Genomic DNA, 23014 nt, shown 5'->3' on the forward strand with positions numbered 1-23014 from the left:
GCGGGCCGTGCGTGACGCACTGGGCGCGGGGCGTGTGGGACGTGCGTCTCGTGCAGAATATGCGGGCGGTGTGGTCCTGCCCGGTCCTGTCCGGCGCAGCGTTCTGGATACGTCCTTAAAAGTGCCGTTTTGGAGTCTGGTTATAAATGGGCCGTTGGAATATAATTATTTGCGTCTACGAAGGTACCCGTTTAAAATGGAAGGAAAGTGATATGGTCATTGCAAACTTTATGAACTGCAGACTCCCGAAATCACACGGCCTAGATATAGTAGTTAAATCAGTATTTCAGTACACTGTTCTTCCAGTGTTTTCATGCCTTTATCAGAAACGCATAACTGGGGCCTAGTGCCCCAATCCCTGTGGGCTTTGGGAGTATCTCTCAGGCTGAGAAGTTAGCATGTATATTTCCTATTGTTTTCTATTTACCTAGTTTTGTAACACCAAACATTATTTCCACACCTAAACACTTTATTCAACCCTTATCCACCCACACTGCCAGAAATGTATTTTCTTGCTATTTCTTAGTGGTCCCAAATTCTTAAGGAGCAAAGGCCCCTCTGCTCAAGAGCCGAGAGGTAGATAATGGAGTGGGAGGGTTAAGGAAAACCACTTCTACTCTAGGTTTCCTCCTCGTACGACCTAGTTGGTACAAAGAGGACATTCTTTCTATAAGAAGATGGGATTAGTGTAAAATGATCCATTCAAATTCTGACATTCTTCGATCCATGCATATGGGTCGGTTCCAGGAAGACATGTGAAAGGCGTAAGGATGGGAAAAGAAGACAGCAGGGATACAAGTTTCAAAGTGAACGAGGACCACCGAAAAGACAATCCCAGTTCTCAGTTGTCTCGCGGATAAGTCTCTAGAAATATCTTTTGTCAGGCGGCGCCGCGGACGCCTTTGCTTCACCGTGATTGGCTCGCGACGGGGCCCTCGCGTTTGTCCAATATGGCGGCGCCCAGTGGCGGTGTGAACTGTGAGGAGTTCGCTGAGTTCCAGGTGATGGGGTTTTTCTCATGGGGCAGGCGTGTTCTTCCTTTTGTCCCTGGACCCTGTTCCCCCCTCTGGCCTAGGAGGGAGTGCGGACCAGTTGTAGAAGAAACGGGCAGTGCAAGGTTTCTTTTTCCAGCCATTGGAGGTCATGGGGGGCGCGGGGTTGGCCTTAGGGAGCCAGGCTGCTCCGTGGGGGTCATGGTTCTCTCTGTGCCGCCCAGGCCTTGAGTAACCGCAAGGGAAACTCCGGGTGGTTGCGCGGTAGTGAAGACGAACTCGGCCCGGTTGGTGGGGATTGTTAACAATTCTTTAGCTATCCCCCGAACTCAGTTCCTAGCCCTTGCCATTCCCCTCCTATTTTAACTTGAGCATTTGTGGAGAGAAAAAAGTAAAGGAGAGCTTATTTGCTTGATAAAACAAAATAACCCTGTACAAATTTTACTATTTTGATGGGGCAGACGTTTGGAGTCTTGGAGGGGAGATTAATTCTAGTACCAGCGCCCGCGCTGCTGCCTTAGTAACCATTAGAGAAAATGTAACATTTAAGAAAAAGGCTGGTATCTTTTATATATTCAAACACCAGAAGTCTAGGGTTAAATGTTAACCCATGAATTAAAGAACAGGGTCTGGATTTTGACCAAGTTGCTGTGAAAGTTGTATGTTCCATTGTAAGCATCAATGTGTTGCTGTCTAGATAGAGTTGAATTAAAAAAATCATGACCTTACAAATGTATTTTTAACTAATGAGACTGAAAAATCATTTCACGTGTCATTGACCTATCTATAGTAAGCTTTGTGCCTTGAGCCTTTGTAGGGAGTGGTATTCTTGAAGGTAACCTCAACAGACTAAATTCTTTGACAAACGTCATTTGGCCAAAGAAGTTTATGTGGGGTCATTATTTGCACCCTCCTCACCACTTAAGCTACTTCTCAGACTAGCTCAGCACACCACCTGACTTCAATTGTGATCAAAGTGCCCAACAAATACAAATAATAATCTTAAATAGGATAAAAAGACTGTTGAATTCTAAAGTATATGGAATATTTAAGGTTACCTGGCCGCTTCGTGGCCTTGGTCTTGCCACATTAGTACTATGATTTAATTTGAGTTAATAAACTCAGATAATTGAACAATGATGGCTTTAAGGTTTATCATAAAAAGAGGGAGTTAGATTTTCTGGATCTAGTACTGCTGCCATTAACAGCTTTGGGACCTTGAGCTAATCACTTAACCCCTTTGGGAATTAACTTTTGAATCTGTGAAATAAGGTTATGTTAAGTAACACGTAAAACTGTTTCCATTTCTATAATTTGAATCTCTAAAGCCGAATTTTAAGGATCTCTTTTTCCTGTTAAAACATCCAGCAGTACTTAAAGAACACTGATTTTTCTTTTGGAAGGTCAGATAAAATAAGTGGGCAAAAGCTAAGCCGTCTTGCAGAACCGTTCACAAAGATAACATAAATACAAAGATCATAAAATAAGTCTCATTAGTGACACGTGAGGGAAGTTTTTTAGATTCTTTCTCTAGGACTTTTCCAAATAGAACTTCATTTATAATGGAGAGTATTCTGGGTTAAAAGTCAGAAGATCTGGTTTTCCAGAGCTGGCTTTGGCACATCATTTCACCTTGTAAATGAGAATAACATTTGTCTCTCTTGCCTCAGAGGCACATAAGAATATAAGAGATGTTGCTGTAAAACTAAGATTTTAGTATAACATTTAGATTTAGATGAATTTGGTAAAATTGTAAAACATGGTTAACTGGCATACTCAAAAATTATTAAGCAAAGCTTAAATTTTTTTAAGCTATGAAACCATTATATTTTCTGTGTAAGTACCCTAAATGTGAAAAGCACTTCACTGAATACTGTGGAAGAGAAACAAGAAGTCATATATTTTTTTATTATAAAGGTTAGACGTATTTCAGAATTTCATTATGAAAATATTCAAACGCTACAGAAAAGTTGAAAAATTGTATGAACACTCATGTACCCACCATCTAGATTCTATAATTAGTGATTTGCTGTATTTACTCTATCACATATCATCTCCATCCACAGTCTACCTTTTAATTTTTTTTGATGGCATGTCAAAGTAGGTTGCAAACATCAATATACTTCATTCCTAAACATGTCTTTCAACATGTATATTATTAACTAGAGTCAAATATTTGTTTGTTTCTGTAAAATTTGCATTAGTGAAATACACAAATCTTAAGTGTACGGTTCAATGAGTTTTGATATTTACGTATACCTGTAGTGCAAACCTCTATCAACAGAGAGAATAATGTCATCTCTGAAAGTCTCCTCATGCCCCTTCCCAGTTGGTCCCTGCCCCATCCTTACTCCTCCCCTCTGGCAACTAGTGTTCTGATTTTTTTCTACGCAGGTGCATGTTTTAAAATTCAAATTTTTTTTTTTTTTTTTTTAAGATTTTATTGGGGAAGAGGAACAGGACTTTATTGGGGAACAGTGTGCACTTCCAGGACTTTTCTCCAAGTCAAGTTGTTGTCCTTTCAATCTTAGTTGTGGAGGGTTCTGTTCAGTTTCAAGTTATTGTTCTTTTCAGTCTTAATTGTGGAGGGTGCAGCTCAGCTCCAGGTCCAGTTGCCGTTGCTAGTTGCAGGGGGCAAAGCCCACCATCCCTTGCGGGAGTCGAACCGGCAACCTTGTGGTTGAGAGGACACGCTCCAACCAACTGAGCCATCCAGGAGCTCAGCGGCAGCTCAGCTCAAGGTGCCGTGTTCAATCTTAGTTGCAGGGGGCAGAGCCCACCATCCCTTGTGGGACTTGAGGGATTGAACTGGCAACCTTGTGGTTGAGAGCCCACTGGCCCATGTGGGAATCAAACCAGCAGCCTTCGGAGTTAGGAGCACGGAGCTCTAACCCCCTGAGCCACCGGGCCGGCCCAAAATTTAATAGTTTTTAAAGTGTTTTAAATTTTTACACTTATTTTTCTATTATAAAAGTCATACTTAGCATGCCTGGAAAATACCCTATTTCCAAAATGAAATAAAACACAGACAATAATGTTTAAAATTGAACATTTTAACATTCAGCAAGAATTTATTGGATATTGTATTAGTCTGGTGGGGCTGCCATAACAATACCACAGCTGGGTGGCTTAAACAACAGAAATTTATTTTTTCACGGTTCTGGAAGCTAGAAGTCCAAGATCAAGGTCCTGTCAGGGTTGGTTTCTGGTGAGCCTCTCTTCCTGGTTTACAGATTGCTGCCTTCTCACGGTGTCCCCACATGGCTGCTTTATGCATGTGGAGAGAGATCTCTGGTGTCTCTTCCTCTTACAAGGACACCAGTCCTGTGGGATTAGGACCCTGTCCATCGACCTCATTTAACCTTAATTATCTCCCTAGAGGCCCTATTTCCAAATACAGACACACAGGCATTTTACAAGGACACAGTGCAGTCCATAACAGATACTGCTAGGTTCCAGGCACTTGGGAAGACCCAGTGGACTGGATATCAAACAAGGAACTTAATGTAAGTAGAGACATAAAACATATAGAAAATATTGAGAATATATATGAATAAAATACTATAACAGTTCAGAGAAATAAATCAAGAAATGGTAATTGAGATGGGCCTTAGGTGGACAAGATCAAGAGTATTTGTAAGTAGAAAAAATAGTACATAAGGCAGAAACTTTTATGTATTTGGCGGAAATAGCTAATCAGTATTGCTGGAATTCAGGGTTTGCTCAGGGGCACACTGAGATTACATAAAAGATTGGAACCAGATTGTGGAGGCCTTGGATGCCAAGTGTGAGGTTAGGGAGTCATTTTTTTTTTTTGCCGGGGGAAGGGGAACAGGACTTTACTGGGGAACAGTGTGCACTTCCAGGCCTTTTTTCCAAGTCAAGTTGTCCTTTCAATCTTAGTTGTGGAGGGTGCCGTTCAGCTTCAAGTTGTTGTCCTTTCAGTCTTAGTTGTAGAGGGCACTGCTCAGCTCCAGGTCCAGTTGCCGTTGCTAGTTGCAGGGGGCACAGCCCACCATCCCTTGAGGGAGTCGAACCGGCAACCTTGTGGTTGAGAGGATGCGCTCCAACCAACTGAGCCATCCGGGAGGCAGCTCAGCTCAAGGTGCTGTGTTCAATCTTAGATGCAGGGAGCGGAGCCCACCGTCCCTTGCGGGACTCGAGGAATTGAACTGGCAACCTTGTGGTTGAGAGCCCACTAGCCCATGTGGGAATCGAACTGGCAGCCTTTGGAGTTAGGAGCACGGAGCTCTAACCGCCTGAGCCACTAGGCCGTCCCGGGAGTCATTTTTGAGCAGAGAGGATGAGATGATCAAATAGGGGCTTTAGGGAGGATTCATCACTTCTACCACCGTCTTTGTTCAGGCTCTGTCATTTTTGCAACTAGCTTAGTGATAGGTCTCCTTATTTTCAGTCATTCCTTTTTCTAATATATACCCCTGCCCCTTCAGTCCAATCTCCATAACATTGTGGCTTTGTACTGCTAAGCTTCTAAATTTTAGAATCTGAACCATGCATCTAATTGTATGCTTACATGACTAGATCTAAACTACTTAACATGTCGTACAATCCCAAAGTGCCTCGCTAGTTATATCTCTTAACCACTGCTCTTATTCATGCGTGTTTCTCTCCCCCTCCTCCAACGTACTTTTGATCTTTGTTGTCCCACCATGTAGGCCTACTGTTCTCTGAACACATTATGTTCTTTGTTATTTCCATGTTTTTTTATTACTTGTGGCTACCCTGAAATCCCTTCTTCCTGACCCTGTCTGAGATCCATTTCATATATCACCTGAACAAAATCAACTAAGTATTCCTTCCCAGAATGTTTAAGTCTTGGTATTTCTGTTAGGAATATTTATTCATTTATACACAGTTGATTTTGAGGTATATGGTAATTAGGTACAGACTAAATAAACTATTTTCTAGCATCAGAGATGGTTCCTTTTGCAAGATGCCCAGCTGCTCTCTGTCCTTGTGCTTGAGGGTACTGGGTGTCAGAAGACTCTTGCAGTTGCAGGCAAATCTGTGTCTCTGGCTTGTGGGGAACACAGTGTAAGCACTGCTACAAAAACTAGGTTTGAGGAACCAGGTCTGTCTAAAAAGAGCATCATGGGATCTACTGGGTATCTTCAGGCAGAGGGTGAGGAGAGGAAAGGTTAAATTCCAGGTTAGTTTTTGGAGTACATTTGTATTTTACTGTCCTGTGATAGACCTTTTCCCAGCCCACTCCCCCCATCTACCCTAAAAACTGCCCGAAATAGTAAAAGGAATTTACCTGAGGATTAACCTTAGGAATAGACTATAATATAATTGTAGGGGCAATAAAAATTTTTCTCTACTGCTCCCTACTACTAAATGTGAGCACTGCCTCAGTACTGAAATTGCCTTCCAAGAGGATGAGATTTTCACCCCACAATTATAGGTAAGACAAAATGCAATTCCAGGATAAGTACCTAAATAATTGTAAAAGGTCAGCCTAAAATGAGATATTCATGATATGTCAGAATCTCTTGTTTTGAGGAAGATGCAAGGTAGGAGAAGCTGGAAGCACGACAAAATTTGCAGAGTTCTCTTTTGCTGTGCTGTGACATTTAGAAGATGATTAGCGTTCCGGGTCCTACACAGAGATGTAGCCTTCAGTGAGCTACTGAAGCGTGTGTCTTCTGTTATCTCTGTAGACTTATGTTGCCATTTGTTGTGTATGATCTGCTCAGGGGCATCTTCTATATATTTTCTTGGTGAATTTGTGAGAGACAGGTTATGCCTTTGGGGCTAGGGATCAGGCCGATAGTAATTCCTTATGAATGAGACACTATTTAACAGCAGCTCTTTTGCGCCTGCATTTAAATTAATCTTCCAAATGCTGTCAGTCTGTGAGGACCAGCCAGGCTCTTTTCTAGACCTGTTGGAGTTGCCTTAAGAGCTCTGGCGCTTTTTCCATTGTAAAGAAATGTGTACTTAGTGAGGGGGTTTATAGTTCTTTTCCTGCTCCCTTTCCAATTTTAAAAGAAACTCCTTCCTGCATCTTATCCTCTTCTTTCCTTATCTTGAGCTTTTCTAGTACCTTTTCTGTGACATTTAAGAATAGCTTATAGTTCTTGACAATCCCTGGACAAGTGAATTCCTAGTTTAGAGACTCATATTTTCTTGAATTCAGCACTGCTCAATAGAACTTTCTGGGATGGTGGAAATCTGTGCTGTCCAATAGGGTAGCCACTGGCCACGTGTGGCTCTTGAGCACTAGAAATGTGGCTGGTGCAACTGAGGAACTAAATTTTAATTTTAATTAAAAGAACTTCATGTGGCTACACAAAAGCCAAGCTCTAGATCATTTATTGATAATTCTCTAGCACACAGAGAAGAATTGATATATTTGATAATCCACATTTATAAGTTCCACTGGTAACACTGAAATTGATTCACCTAGTAAATGCAGGTGAATTCCCATTGCTGTATAAGGAACTTAACAGTTTGTCCAAATTGTTTTATTGGAGAGGAATTTGACTATGGAGCTACTGATCAAACTCAAAACTGTATCTACTCTTGTGCTCTACTACCCATTTTCTACTCTTTAATACTTTAACCTAAACAATCATTTCAGGACACAAACCTGATCATGTAGCCCCACTGTACTTAAACACTTCTCCACTGCTCCCAGGAAAAAGGCTAAAATCCTATAATGTGACCTATAATGTTTGGGCCTTATATTACACCATTTTTTGTCTGTTATCTGTAATTAAGCCATATTAACTTTTCAGTCCATTAAACACTATACTTAGATGACTCTTGTCCAGGTCGCCTGTGATTGCCATCCTGCCGAGTCTAAAAGTTAATTTCTGTGTATATCTTTCTTAACTTCTTAGTAACATTCAACATAGTTGGCCATTAAGATGATCACATTTGATCCAAGAGAGAAAACTATCTGTGTATACACATGAAATATGTATACATATATACATATATATGTATATGTGTGTGTATATATATGTCTATATATATGTGTATGTATGTATATATGTGTGTGTGTATATATATATATGTATGTATATATATATATATAAAATTACAAAAAAAAGATGTTCATGTCTCAGCCAAGGAAACAGAGCTGGTATCCATTGTTAGAATTACTATTACATAATTCTTGTAATAAAGATTTTTCTTTGGTTGCACTATATTTGGCATGGTTTCCCCACTCCTAACTTACAGAGTTGTGAAATACCCAAGAGCTTAATGTTTTGGTTTAAATGTTTCTTTTTTTATCACTTAACTTTTCATTCTGGTTATTATTCTTTTATTTTAAATATATATAGGAATTACTCAAGGTGATGAGGACGATTGATGACAGAATAGTACATGAATTAAACACTACGGTTCCAACAGCTTCCTTTGCAGGGAAAATTGATGCCAGCCAAACCTGTAAACAACTTTATGAGTCTGTAAGTGTATCTCTTGAGTCTTTCTTTTGTGCTTCTTTTTTTTTTTTCTCTTTTGTGCTTCTTTTATCCCTTTATTTGCAGGCAAAATAACTCAGGTGATATATGTATAATTAAACTGGATAAAAGAATGGTATCTTCATGTTTTTTCTTGCCTATATCTGAGAGTGTAAGTTTTGATCTAGTTTCTACAAACTAAAGAAATGTGTGATTTTATGTATAAGTCTGTGAAGAAATGGTTCTAAGGAATGGGAGTGGTCATTTTTTGGCCCCCTCGTGGGCAGCCTTTAACTTAAGGAAACTTTATGAACAAAGGAATGAAGGAGAGAACAAAACAATCAAGGAAAACAGTGAAACTAGAACGAGGGCTTTGAATGAGTCAGTCCTAAGAAGCCAGACAGCTGATGTAAGAAGAATTAAAATCCTTCATGCCTTCTAGTATGTCTTCTTTTTTCCCCTCACTCATCAGGAAAAGGAATAAAAGTGTTTGGTGGTTGGGAGAGAAGGAAAGTAACAGATAAATTGTCCTTTCCTGAGGCTTTTTTTCATTGACTCTTAAAGATTCCCTTTATTTCTCTGTCTAATTTCCAAAAGCAGAAGGTAATAATGAGGTAGCTAAGTATTTTTTTTAGTTCATTTACATTTATTCATTAACTTGGAAGCTGAAATTCAAATGGCATTTGCTTTTTTAGGCTCTACTGCAATATTACTATTTGGATTCGTTCTCTTGAAAAGAAGGTATTACTTAAAACCTAAAGTCCATTTCTCGGTTATAAAAAAAAATCATTTTTGGATAAGCTTATTCATATCAATTAAATTTAAAGAATTAACTGCTGATATTTGTTCTGCTTTTATATGAAAGTATGTTATTTTACTGAATGGAAAGTGTGTTATTTTAATTCTTGTGCCTTGAGAATTGCAGGTTTGTGGGCTTTAATGAGTAGAAACCAGTATTGGAAGTGGAGCATGGAACCACGTCCTAATTTATTATGAGCTTGTTTGACAGTTCACTTAGTTTCTTTGGGTAGCTCTGTCTAAAGAACTAAAAATTTATAATCAGTTTAGTGATCTTCACTACTCATATAATCTCTATAATCTATTCAATTGTATCCAGTCTTTTTTTTAATTAATTTAGAGGTTATATTGTAGTGATTAACAACACAGATTCCAGATCAAAATCCACCTCTGCTACTTCCTAGACGGGTGACCTTGAACATGTTATGTTACATAACCTCTTTGCCTCAGCTTCCTTATTTGTAAAATAGTGTCTTAATAATACCTCCTTCATAGAGTTTTTAAGAGGAATAAATGAGTTAATATAAAGTACTTACTGTACTAAATGTTTTACATATAAACGCTTGCTGCTTCTGTTATTAGTAACTGCTATTATTATTATTTATTATCCCTTTGTTGAACCAGGATAACCTTGCCTACTAAATTTGGAACCTTTCTGCTTTGGTTATTATTATGTATGTGTTAGGATTTTCCTCTGCCTGTTGGTATCCTAGAGGGATCCAGCAACGTGAACATCAATGCAAAAGATTATTTATCTATCAAGTAGTGTTGTGCCCAGATCAGGACTTCATCAGAGTGTCTCTGCTAAGTACCACTGAGTTCCCTTAAATATTGTCGCAGTTAAGAAGTGGGATTCTATGAAATATCTAAGCTGCTTAGATATTTAAGTCATCCTGCCTTACTTTAGTCCCTGCCCCTTCTATCTATAGCTGATGAAGGAATGTTTGCGCTCTAATGGTCGTGCTTCTTTATAGGAGATGATATCAGCAAAGTTGTTAGAAAGCGCTCATTGTAGAAATTCCAAATCTTAAAAGTATGCTCTTAGGAAAAATAAAATAGTTTTAGTGAGATCCCTTTATTAGAGCATATTCTCTTCAACCTATGAATTTTTTTGTTTTGTCAGAAGTTCTGGAAGAAGATTCAAAACAAAAAAATGATATAACAAAAACATAATTCTGTTTGATTTTACAGATCATTAAACCAAGGGTCATTGTTGGGGTTCTAAAAAAACAAATGATGTTTAGGAAAATAGAATTTAATTTTTAGTTTATTTAGAATCAATCTTTGTTCTAGAAAGAGAAACACCAAAAAAACTATAATTATGTAAATTGTTGGCATTGTTTTAAAATAATGATTAAGAGACAATGTGAAAATTTTAGACTAAAAGAAGTTCTCAAAATACTGGTAAAATAAAACTGGAAAGTTCTTAGATATACCCCTTTTTGACTAGTTTTGAATCATTCTCCTGCCTCACCCCAGTGTCTTCATTTCAAAATTGCTTGCCCCAAATCAAAGGAAGTATGGTGATGATATGCTTATTCAGGATTTTTCTCCTCTAACCAAAGGCTTTGCCTTGTACCTTACCAAGTTTCTTAATAAATTTTACCTCAGTTCCTTTGATAAACACTTCCTATGTCAGAAACAGTTCTCATGTGACCAGTTCCTCAAGCATCCAAATTACTAATGAGCTAAGCCTGGTTTAGTACTATATTTTTCTCTGGCAGGCTCATGTCACATAACCTATTGCTAGTTATCAAGTGTCCTCATTTCTTTGACATACATGCACCGAAGGCAGTGCATATTCCTCTTGCATATGGCTCTTAATTTTGAATTTTATGGAAGGATGTTCATGAATACCAGACTAAAGTAATTGATAATACAGAGTCAAAGATGATTTACCCAGTAATTTCTGTTCACATGGAGTGGGTTCCCCGGGGGGCTAATCTGAAGGAGAAGTAAGCAGGTGAAGGTAGGAGGGTGGTCTGCAGCTAGAAGGGTAGCCAAAGAAAAGGGTCCAAGGGGAAGAGGGGAAAAATGGAGGAAAGCCCAAACAAGGAAGGAAACTTTGTGGTGAGAGACTGAAAGGAAAATATACAAAATTTGAATTTGATTTTAAAATGCAGATAAAAGAATGAGAATATTTTTATAGACTTTTAGTTGGTGCTAATGTTTCCAGTTGCTGGGGAGTTAAACAAAATACCAATGTGATTAAATACCATCTGATATATAAGTGTTTTAAGTCATGTTGCTTCTAAATTTTAGAGATGGGAAGGATATTAGCGATTATTTTCTCATAATCCATACTTTTACAAAAGAGGAAACAAGCCTGGGAATGCTAATTATTTAGCCAGTCTTACACAGCAACAGGGAGAGCTTCCTAACTGCAGATCGTTCTTTTCTTCTAATTCTGTTCTGGGAAGTGTAGTTCCCTATCCTCAATGGCTCCTTTAATTTCCTGTAATTATACCTGAAGGAGTAAACAAGTAAAGAAGCAGCACATTAGCCAATGAAATATGGGCCTTGAGGTTGTCCTCATGAATACTAAATGTTACAGTGAGAAAAATTAGCATATTAGAGATATTTACTATAGGTGGGGTTGATGTCTATTAGGCAGTTTAATTTCCTTCTCTTCACATGGGTACAACATATAATTAATACACTTTTAGTACTGTACTCTAGAAATGCAAAGGTTTCTTCCTTCCTGGTGTAATTAGACCACTAGTTCCCAACCACAGAATCCCATTATGATCATTTAAGAGATATATTTCAAATACCTTATGCTCATAGAATGGTTAAGTTAATCATATGTGTGTGTGTGTGTGTGTGTGTGTGTGTGTGTGTGTGTGTGTGTACACACACACACACACATATGTATATATGTAGTGCTTAGGTTATCCCTGTTCTAACTGTCACTAGCATAGTGTTAGGTTATTATTCTCTTCAGAGGGAAGAGGGACTGATGTAACAATTACATGGAACAAGTTAACACTTACATTTTACTTGGAGGTGACGCACTGTTATTTATGTGCCATCAATTAAAGTGGCGATTACATATTATTTAGTATTAGGGGCCACAGGGAAAAGGAGACTGAGATGCCGCGCCCCGCGCTGATGGTGAGGGGATGCAGGCAGAGAAACGGGGCCCTGAAGGCAGCCCTGACCCCCTTCCTCCCACCAGCGGACCTGCTTCCTTTGACCTGTTTTTAGGTGATTTAGCAGATGAACACAACCTTCTCTTCCTTCCAGTTTTTATTTTTAAAAATCGTTTTAGAAAGTATTACATTTCTGTAATCTAAAAATAAGGATTTTTAAAAAACACTAAAATGTGATGAATTGGTGTGATCTTTTTTTTTCTCCTCTCTTTTCATTCGTTTGTTCTTTTAGTTGATGGAGGCTCATGCCAGTAGGGATAGAGTCATAAAAAATTGTATAGCTCAGACTTCATCAGTAGTAAAACACCTCCGAGAAGAGAGAGAAAAGAATTTGGACGATTTAACGTTATTAAAGCAACTTAGAAAAGAACAGACAAAGGTAAGTTGAATAAGGTTTGCATTTCTGAGACTAAGTCTTTCCAAACTTTGCCTCCAAAATAAAGGCAGTTTTTTATATGAAAAACTTAGAGTAAGGTATGATCTTTACTTTAAAAAAGAAAAAATGACCAGGGGATTAAAACTTCATTTTTAGTGGACTCTATTTCTTTTACATTTGGAAATATCCAATGGCAAACTGGTAAATTAATGTGCATTTCATGAGCATATGCATTGTAGCAGCTTTAGCTAAAAGAAGCATGTAATCACATTTGATTTCGATTCCTTTATATATTCTGCCATTAAAGATAATAGGTTGGTGCAAAAGTAATTGAGGTTTTTGCAGTTGTTTTTAACCTTTTAAGCTGCAATTACTTTTGTACTAACCAAATAAAAGGATTAATACAGACCAACACCACATCAGAAAACCTAGGGAAATCACATCTGTATCTATGTTTTGAGGTTTGAGTTGAGAAGAAACATTTTTGAAATATATTTACATTTTGAAAATATTTACCTCTGGTTTTATCTATGGAAATCTATAGAAATATAATACAAGTAATTAACTTCAGGATATAACCCTCTTTAGCCATAAAAACAGTACAGTTTAATATAACCAGATACACTAGAACCTCATTATATAATTTATATCCCTTCTATGGAGAAGTTGCTGTGGGTCTTTGGCTCTTTTTGAACACTCCTTTGTTTCCACTTCGTCTCCCATCCCTGCAGCCTTCGCTTTTAAGAAAACAGCAAGCGTCCACAGAATGATATGTCAGAGGAAGCCTTATTTTCCAGTCAGCTATATTGTAGATAGGGCCTGGACCTCAGAGTATAGTTAATGCAGCAGAAATTTTTCTTTATAGCCCTTAAATATGACATGTCAAGAAAATAATGGAAATGTATGTATACCATATTTTATTATATGGAATGCATCGCTGTCTTTCGGGTAGGTGGGCACTTAAGGAGTAACTTTTTATTTTGATATAATTTCAAACTTACAGAAAGGTTGCAAGAATAGTACAAGGAACTGCCATGTACCCTTTACCTATATTCACCTATTGTTTACATTTTGCTCCACCTGCTTTACAATTCATTATCTTTGCCCTCCCTTCTCCCTCCCCTTTCCCTCCCTCTATCCCTGTCTCCCCCCTCCTCCCTTCACATACATTCACATTTTTTTTCCTGAACTGTTTTGAGAGCATGTTGGGCACATTGTACCCCTCTGGCTGGTTATTTCTTAAGAACAGAGGCTTTTTCTTAAATGACCACTGTACAACTATCAAAATCATGTCTGCATTTTAAGATGGCACTGTATGTGACTTACTGATCCTTGCATGACAGGTGACTGAAATACAGTGTGAGATGGAATCATGTTTTTTTATACTGAACAGTTGTGAAGTTTGCCCTCTGTTTAGTAGATGCAGCCAAGCTTTGAAAAGGGAACCTTGTTGTTTCTCTCAGGCCTTTGTTCTTGTAGCTGCACACGGCTGAGGGTACACTTTCCCGTCATCGCACTACGCCATATATCTCACGGGATACAGGATTCATCCACTGTCTTCACTGCTCTCTGGTCGTGATGACTGCTTCAGCCCTGTGTCCACACCTGCTCCCTCTCCAGGCAGTGGTGGGTTCCTCAGACAGTGAACTTAGTTTCTAATGGCCATCTCACTTTACCCTCAGTGTTTATGAAGGCCTATAGAAAACTTGTGTAACACTGGTTATAATTTAGTTATTTTTGGATTTTGTATTTTAATAGACTCTTGAAGGCATTGGCAAGTGAAACTGCAGAGCAGGACTGTTAAATCAGAAACTGAAAAATCCTATTTGCAAATAAAGTCAAACAAAGAACAAAGTAACTCATTAGTGAAGAGCAAAGTTCAAAAACCACTGAGTGTTTGAGAGTGATTGTGTCACACAGTTTGGTCCGCCCTCAGTTCTGCCTTCTGCCTTTAGGGCCCAGAAAGAATCAGCAGGATGACCAGTGCAAGGAGTTTTAAAAACCAGTTAGTGAATAAGGGAAGGTCGTTTTCTAGCCTGACACCGTGTCAGACTAGAAGGTAACCATGAATAGTTCTTAAGCAAATAAGGAAACTTGAATTTTGTTTTTTATTTTCAAATTTGCTATAAAGATTATGGAATTAGAAAGAGACAGTTCTTAAGATATGTTCCAGCTCCACCTCTTCACTTTCTGTGTGAGGAAACTGAGACTCAGAGACACTGACACCCCCAAAGTCACAAACTAGTAAGTAGTAGAACTGGGACTTGAACCCATCTCTTCTGATTCTGCAGTCTGTCAGTGTTTTTACATTAAGTTGTGACTGATACTCAAATTCTGATTACTTTAGTGAGCATATTTTATTTTACATACAGAGACATCAGTCTAAAAGCCTCCTGTTCTTCACCTGAATTCTTAACTCGAAAAGCACATTCCATACTGGAACTATATGACTGCTGTCACCTATTAGTGGCCTTTGAGAGGAAGTTTACTTGCTTAAGACCCAGAACTCCCAAAACAGCCATCTCAAAGGTAGCATTATATTGGTAGTATTGAAATTGTAATATGTGCAGTGTTCAAGAATAGAAAAAAATATAAATTATAAAGGCAGATAGCTCTAAGGAAATAATTCTCATCTACCACTTCTTGGCTTTGTAACCTTGTAAATTAATTGCTCTGAAACTTCTGATTTCCAATTTGTAAAATGGAGTTAATACTTAATAACTTTTTATTTATTTATTTGTTTTTGGTGAGGGTTAAATGATATAATGTGTATAAGAGGTAGCATGTTGGCTGATACAAAGTAGCAGTTCCTTTGTTTTTTGAGTCTCTGGGACTCCATATTTGTTACATTGATCTTCACAACATCCCCCAACCAGTGGTTTCCACGGGTTTTATTTAGCCACTACTTAAGGGGACAAGGGATTCTCCATCTTCTATGGCAGCGCATTCTTTTTTTGGACAGTTGTAATTGTTCAAAGGTTTTCTTACATATTATGAAAACCTGCCTCCCTGTAACGTGTAATTACTGCTCCTTAAGGTTCCCTCTGGAGCTTTAGAGGAGAGGCCTCAACCCACTTCTACGTGATATCCCTTTAAATATTTGAGAGCAATTATGAAGACTATCTTGGTGGCATATTGTTTGAAGTTGTTACTTTGGCAGTCAGTCCAGGCTTTGACAGAGCAGTGATGCTTTAATGATTTCTGGTTTATCTAGCTGATTACAATCTGAACCTGAGGTTGCTATGGTGTAAGCAGGTGGGTTTCTTCAGGCCTGTTGCTACTCAACAACAGCACCAGTTATCAGAAATGCGATGCTTCTCCTTGTTCCACAGTATCAGCCCTGCGTACCCGCCTACATACGCTCTGACATCAATTCTGAGTCTAGGAAGGGAGTTTACAAAGAGCCATTGGATCACTACCAAGTTCCAGTCTTACTAGTGTTACATGCACGTTTCTCAAACCTCTGCTTGAGCTTACTCCTGTTGGTCAGGCTCTTAGGCCTGGGTCCCCAACTCATGGTGGCCCAGATCTTGTCTAGCACTCTGGCATTTTGTCCCCAAATATCCTGGCCTGGGTCTCGACTTTGGCCTGAGGAAATCATCCTGGTTTTAACCTCTTGGCTGCCTCAGCCTCTCGTTTATGTTTTTCCTCTTAATTTTTTCTGAATATTTTCAAGCCCTCTTCCTGGAATTGTTAGCTTCTTTCCTTTCAAGTCTTTCTGACCAGAGGTGACTGAGTCGGAGTGTGATAGGCCATGCCATCTGGGCCGAACAATGGAATTGGCTAATACTATGATTAGATTGACAGTTATAAAGAACATTAGAAAGACGTCAGCATGTGTAGCTTCAGACCTCTGGTGCTCTATGGTCAAGATGTGGAAAACTCATGACTTTCAAGATCACTTGGGCCTTATATATTCTCCTTCCTTTCTGTTTTTCTTCCTGATTCTTTTTTCTTAATCCAAATCAGGTTTCTACCTCCTTGCCTTCCTTTATATTCCTCTGTGCTATCTTTGCAAATCTGTATCATAGGATCAATAACTAGAACTGGAATTACTGAGTTGAAGGACATGTGAATTTACATTTTTGGTAAATCTTACCAAATACCCTTTTTAGAGGTTCTAACAAATTATACTCCTACTGAAAATGTGTATGAGTGTATCTTTTCTCATGCTCTAATACTAGGTTTATCAGACGTCATTTAAAAAATTTTTGTTATCTTATGGCTTAATTTGCATTTCTTTATACATGAATAAAATTATGCATTTTAAAAATACGTCTATTGGCCCTTTTTATTTCTTCTGTGAACTGCCTGGGCATTTGAGGTTTTTAAAAGCTCTTGGGGTGATTATAATATGCAGCCAAGCTTGAGAACCATGGGCTTTATAAGATTTAACAATTGATTAGCTACGGGGAGAATGGGCTGTGTCAAAGACAATTCTAAAATCTAGCCTAGGTAATACCGTTAACAAAGAATGCAGGAGGGATGGCTGGTTTTGTTGGGAAAACATCGTAAAGTTTGGTTTTAGTTCTTTAATTTAACTTTTTGTTACTTCAATTTGTTTTTCCTTTCTTACAGTTGAAATGGATGCAGTCAGAGCTGAACGTTGAAGAAGTGGTCAATGACAGGAGCTGGAAGGTACAGGATAATACTGGTTTTCAGAAAGAACTAGGAGGGAAACTGAACTAGCAAAGGGAAATGGGGTGGGGTGGCATAGTAAGGAGTGCACTGGGGCTCTAAAGAAGAATGGAGATCCTTCCTTTACAAGCAGCTGAGGGTTTAACTTTTTGGGGGGCGGAGGGTATGGTTAGCATCCAAATAGAGCATCTTATAAACATTAGCTTCATAGTGATGCTAGAATTCTCTAACCTCTCCTGGCAACAGAGTTGGAGACATTCTGTATGTTTCCTAATACTAATTATGGGCATATTTAATATTTAGAGTTTTTACTCTTGTTAACTCAGAACCTTCACTGAGGTTATTTGTTAAAATTAGCCTTTCTAAGCCCAGTTACTTTCCATAAATTTTCATATAATTAGCTACCCTTCGTAGTTGCTTGTTTTCTAACATCTGATCATGAAACTTTTTTCTACATAGAGGTATTGGTTGGTATCTGATAATATGGCTTTTTATGGCTCCTACATTCACATGCTCCTTGTGACCACCTGCATAATTTTGATTAGGAATTACATGGGGGACCAGGCTCCAGGACTTTACATGTAATCAAAAATCAAAGAATTCTGATGTTAGTTTTCTGAAAAGGTATAATCTATATACTCCTCTCTAAAACTTCAAAGATTTGTAGAGGGCAAAAATCTATTAAATCTGAACGAATTAACTGAAAATTCTGTTTTATCTTTAGAAAATAACTAATGGAATGGGCTTAAACCCAGAGAGAGCTTAACTGAACCAAAAACTGAAATGTACCAATTTGCAGAGCCATGAATATATTGCAAAATACAAATTGATTTTTTTTTTTTTTTTTTTTTGCTTTATCACATTTCTTTATCCCATCTTCTTTGCCAAGGTTTCCTATTTCTGCCCTTTCCACCAATGTGATAAGGTGTTTCCTACTTGAAAGGTTTTGGCAATATTTGTCCATTTAAATTCTTTTTTTGAATTATTATTTTTCTTTATTGCGGAATATTGGGGAACAGTGTGTTTCTCCAGGGCCCATCAGCTCCAAGTCATTGTCTTTCAATCTAGTTGTGGAGGGTGCAGCTCAGCTCCAAGTCCAGTCGCCGTTTTCAATCTTAGTTGCAGGGAGCACAGCCCAGCATCCCATGAAGGAATTGAACTGGCAACCTTGTTGTTGACAGCTCATGCTCTAACTGGCTGCTCTAACCAACTGAGCCATCCAGCCGCCCCTTCATAAGCTCAGCGGCAGCTCATTGTCTTCAATCTAGTTGTGGGGGGCGCAGCTCACTGGCCCATGTGGGAATCGAACTGGCATCCCTGTTGTTCAGAGCTCGTGCTCTAACCAACTGAGCCATCTGGCCGCCCCATTTAAATTCTTTGGAGAGATAATATTTACTCTTGCCATGGGATGGCGGAGAAGTACAATGAATTACTGGTTTGAAAAATCCAGTGCAGAGGTTGATGTATGTAAAGTGTAATGGGAAGAGTGAAGCATTTATAGATTTGATATTAAAGAAAGTATACTCCATCCACTCCATAGGAAGCCTATATGGAGTGGAAAGTATACTCCATCCACTCTGTAGGTTCCCTACTTGTTTTAAGAAAAAAAAGTAAAAAAATAAAAAAGTAAATAAAAAAAAAAAATTAAATGTAGCTGTGGTGCAATAGACCAGCAAAAATTGTTCGGAAGTCATTTAGGAGTAGGATTTGGAGAAGCTCGGCCACATTGTATATGTCATACCAACCAGTGTGTCAAGGCCACTAATCTGAAGCGTCCTCTGGTCTGAGCATTAGGAACTTCAAGGAATGTCAGGGCTGGGAACTGACATGCGATGAACTATAAGATGAAAGGGCCAGAAAGAGTCTGTATAACTTCGACATGTTTTCTTTTAACTGTGAGAGTTACATGCCAAAGAGTATGTAACATGTAGAATTTAAAGAATGTTAATAAAATCAGCATTCGTATATTTACCATCCAGCTTAAGAAATTGAATACTACTGGTACCTTAAAAGCTCCCTATGTATATTTTGCTTTTATTTTTATAATAGGCCACCAAGGCCAATGTAGGTTTTTTTTTTAAACTTTAAAAGATTTGTTCCTTATGTTAATGAAGTATAAGGGTAAATTCTGAGAACAAATCTTTTAGGTTTTTATATTTAAAAATAGTTTGAACACTTCAATTATTAGACACGATAAAAGTTTTTTAAAATTAAAGGATATACAGTAAAAATTCTACTTCTCATCCCTCTCTTTCAGTCACTTCCTTTCTCTTCCTTCTGAAAAGATGGTATATGGTTTTAGATATTTGTACTTTTTCTAATTTTATGTATGTGTACACACACACACACACTCACACTTCCCTTTTGTCACACAAATGGAAGTTTTTCCTCTTAATAGATCTTGGAGATCTTTTAGATTAGAATATAAAGAGCTTCCTTATTCTTTTTTACGCATGCATTATATGCCATTGAATGGCTGTATCAAAATTTTTATTTAACACAGTCCCACATTGACAGGCAGTCGTAGAGCATTCTTTTAACATTTATGATATGTAATTTGTGTAGATTTTTAAGAGGCAAAAGAAATAGAATAAAACATTATATAAATTTACACAATTTAGCAAAAGACTGGTCTCCCTTCAAGTATACCTACTTGGAAGAAGGATCTGGCACTCATTTAGAAAAGCACAACAGACAGCTAAATACACTTTGTGTTATAAGAAAGAGGGAAAAAAGCTTAGTCTTAAACTTATTTTAGATATTTTTGTCTAACTGTCCAAAATATGTCCAGAATATGGAACTAAAGTGTCTGTTAGTTACTAAATAAGCCAGCTTGTGATGATTTTCTTCTTGAATAATTTAAAGAAGAATTTAAAGTTGTTAAAATATTAAAATTACCTTATAAATGGATATCAAGGCTTTTTGTACTCTTAGCACCTAGAGTCAGTTTGAACTGGTGAGGAAACTCCTCTGTTTCCTAAAACTGTTGACATGGCACAAAAACATACGTCCTCCTGAACCACAACAAATTTAATTTCATTCCAGGCCTGACTTATACGGATAACTCAGTGACTCATTTCTGTTTAAATATCTCAGGTGTTTAATGAACGCTGCCGAATTCACTTCAAGCCTCCAAAGAAGGAATAAAAAGATACTTTTTAAAAAAGGACCGGGTCATCTCATAAGTGCTAAGCATGACAGACATCAACAAGGCGGGCTTCCTAGGATGATTTCTGAGCCAACAGTCCAAGACCTTTTGTTGATTTCAGCCCCACTTAGCCAAGACCTCACGTATAAATAATTCTGATAATTATGGAGAAATCAACTGCTATTTTATACTGATTCTGTAAAAAAAAGATGTTTTGTAACTATTAAAATAATTTTCTGACTCAGTGTATATATTTGATTATTTTTCAAGTTGAGACAGTTTTTTAAAGAGAATTTGAACACAATTTTAGTATCTGATTTTATTTGTATTGTACCTTTTTGATATTTACAAATTTATTTGCATGAACGTGGATCTTTTTTGGTCACCAGTGATTTTTATCCCTTTCTCTTTGTGGGTTTATTGCTCTTAAGTAAAAGGGCGATGTTATAGGCTGCATACTGTCCAAAGAAACTTAGTACCTTGTCTTTTCACACACACACAAACTAATTTTGGGTGGACTTTTTTCCTAGACAGTATGTCCATAAACAGTGAAAAGGAAAGCAGTAGGACAAATTCAGAAAAGGGAAAGGCAGAGAAAGACTTGCATGATAATATTCAAATGAGTCAGCAAAAAGCTATAATATCAAGATCTGGTCATTGCAATAAAGCACTTCCTAGTACAGGATGATTGTATTAGTTTCCAAATGCTGCCTAACAAATTACCACAGTTTGGCAGCTTAAAATCACACCTGTTTATTATCTTATAGTTTTGTAGGTCAGAAGGCCAGGCAGGCTACTAGATTGGGGTCTCACAGGCTGAAATCAAGTTGTCAGCCAGGCTGGACTCTTGACTAGTGTACTAGGGTAAGAATCTGCTTCCAGCCTAATTCAGTTAGCCTAATTCAGTTGGCTGAATTCAGTTCCTTGTGCTGTAGGATTGACATCCCTATTTCCTTGCTAGCTGTCATGGGCTCTTGGAAGCCAGTCACACATTTCGTGACACATGACCTCCTCCCTCTTCAAGCTAGCAACAGTGCATTGAATCCTTTTCATTCTTGGAATATGACTACCTTTTCTGCTATAAGCCAGACAAACTGCTTTTAAAGGGTTTCTCTGATTAGCTTAGGCCTACCACAATAATCTTCCTTTTGATTAACTCAAAGTCATCTGATCGTAATCTTAATTACATCTGCAAATCCATTTTGCCAGGTAATGTAACATCACAGATGTAATGGCTTATATTCAGTTTGAGAGATTAGAGTGGGACATCTTGGGGAGCTACTGTGTTTCCCCGAAAATAAGACCTAGCTGGACAATCAGCTCTAATGTGTGTTTTGGAGCAAAAATTAATATAAGACCTAGTCTTATTTTACTATAATATAAGACCGGGTCTTTAATAATATAATATATATAATTAATATAATAATATAAGACCAGGTCTCATATAATTTAATATAAGACCCGGTCTTATGTTAATTTTTGCTCCAAAAGACTCATTAGAGCTGATTGTCCGGCTAGGTCTTACTTTCTGGGAAACGGTATTTTAGGATTCTGCCTACCACGACAATTTAAACACAAGCCACCTGGCTCTGGCACAGTTTGACCAAATGGGTCGTGGGTAGGCCTTTGTTCAGTATGTTGACCTTCATCAGATTATGCACTTGGAAGTGAGAAATAAAGGTAAAAAGTGCTCATCGTTCTTTTAATAAAGCTTTTGAGCACTTATTGTGGGTCAGATACTATATTAGTTGGAGATATTGATAAAACCTACTTCTGTGGAGATTATAATCTAGTCTCAACAAGAAAAAACTTTCTAGGGCCAGCAGTAAAACAGATTTTTGATAGGATTTACCTATTAATGAATGGTGCCTGACAGAAAGTTGATGTTTAATAATTGGATGGATGAGTGAAGTGCAAGACTAAAAGTAAGACTCAATAAAGATCTTCCTGATGTTCAGGAGGAATTCAGAAACAGAATCCCTAGAAAGGATTTATAACAGCCTTCCCAGAATTTCAGGTCTGCTAAAGTACTAGCTCATCCAATTATATTAGGATGCCTGAATCATTCCACTGTAACCTTATGAAAAAAATGCAATTACAGCAATGCAGAGTGATGGAATAAATGAATAGTATGTTTCATTTGTGATGAATAGTATTTAAAGCCTCAAATATGAAGAGGGATGGTGAATGGCTCTTGAAAGTTGATTTGCCTACTGAAAGTCTTTCATGTAATTGCTCACTTAACAATTTGTTGATTTTTTTTTCTTTCTTTAAGGATAGGTAGGAGTTAACCAAACAAAGAGAAAAGAAACAGAATGTGCAAAGTTCAGAGATGAGTTTGGCCCTTCCTTGGCAAGACAGAAGATAGCCGTAGAAGAAACAGCAATGATAATCCATTTGCAAATTTTAACAAGTATTTGAGTGCCTTCCATATTCTTCCATCACTGAGCAAAACAGAAAGAAATACCCGCTCTTAA

The 23014-nt window shown here is 37.9% G+C and overlaps 1 protein-coding gene across 3 annotated transcripts; it reads left to right on the forward strand.

The window, feature by feature from the left end:
* Positions 1-72: 72 nt before the first annotated feature.
* MIX23 (mitochondrial matrix import factor 23) lies at positions 73-20782 on the forward strand. Of its 3 annotated transcripts, none has more exons than XM_074331022.2 (5): positions 73-183; positions 8306-8431; positions 12608-12754; positions 17330-17389; positions 20486-20782. In XM_074331022.2, exons 2-5 carry the CDS (start codon positions 8321-8323, stop codon positions 20534-20536), a joined length of 369 nt encoding a protein of 122 aa, XP_074187123.1. In that variant the 5' UTR covers positions 73-183; positions 8306-8320; the 3' UTR covers positions 20537-20782. The 3 variants fall into 3 exon arrangements, with proteins under 3 accessions (XP_074187123.1, XP_019569592.1, XP_074187117.1); XM_019714033.3 differs by lacking the exon at positions 73-183 and adding an exon at positions 816-1001; XM_074331016.2 differs by lacking the exon at positions 73-183 and adding an exon at positions 3927-4498.
* Positions 20783-23014: the final 2232 nt, after the last annotated feature.

The sequence above is a fragment of the Rhinolophus sinicus genome, chromosome 17, assembly GCF_057876585.1.
Source record: "Rhinolophus sinicus isolate RSI-liver-muscle chromosome 17, RSI-T2T, whole genome shotgun sequence".
Lineage (NCBI taxonomy): Eukaryota > Metazoa > Chordata > Mammalia > Chiroptera > Rhinolophidae > Rhinolophus > Rhinolophus sinicus.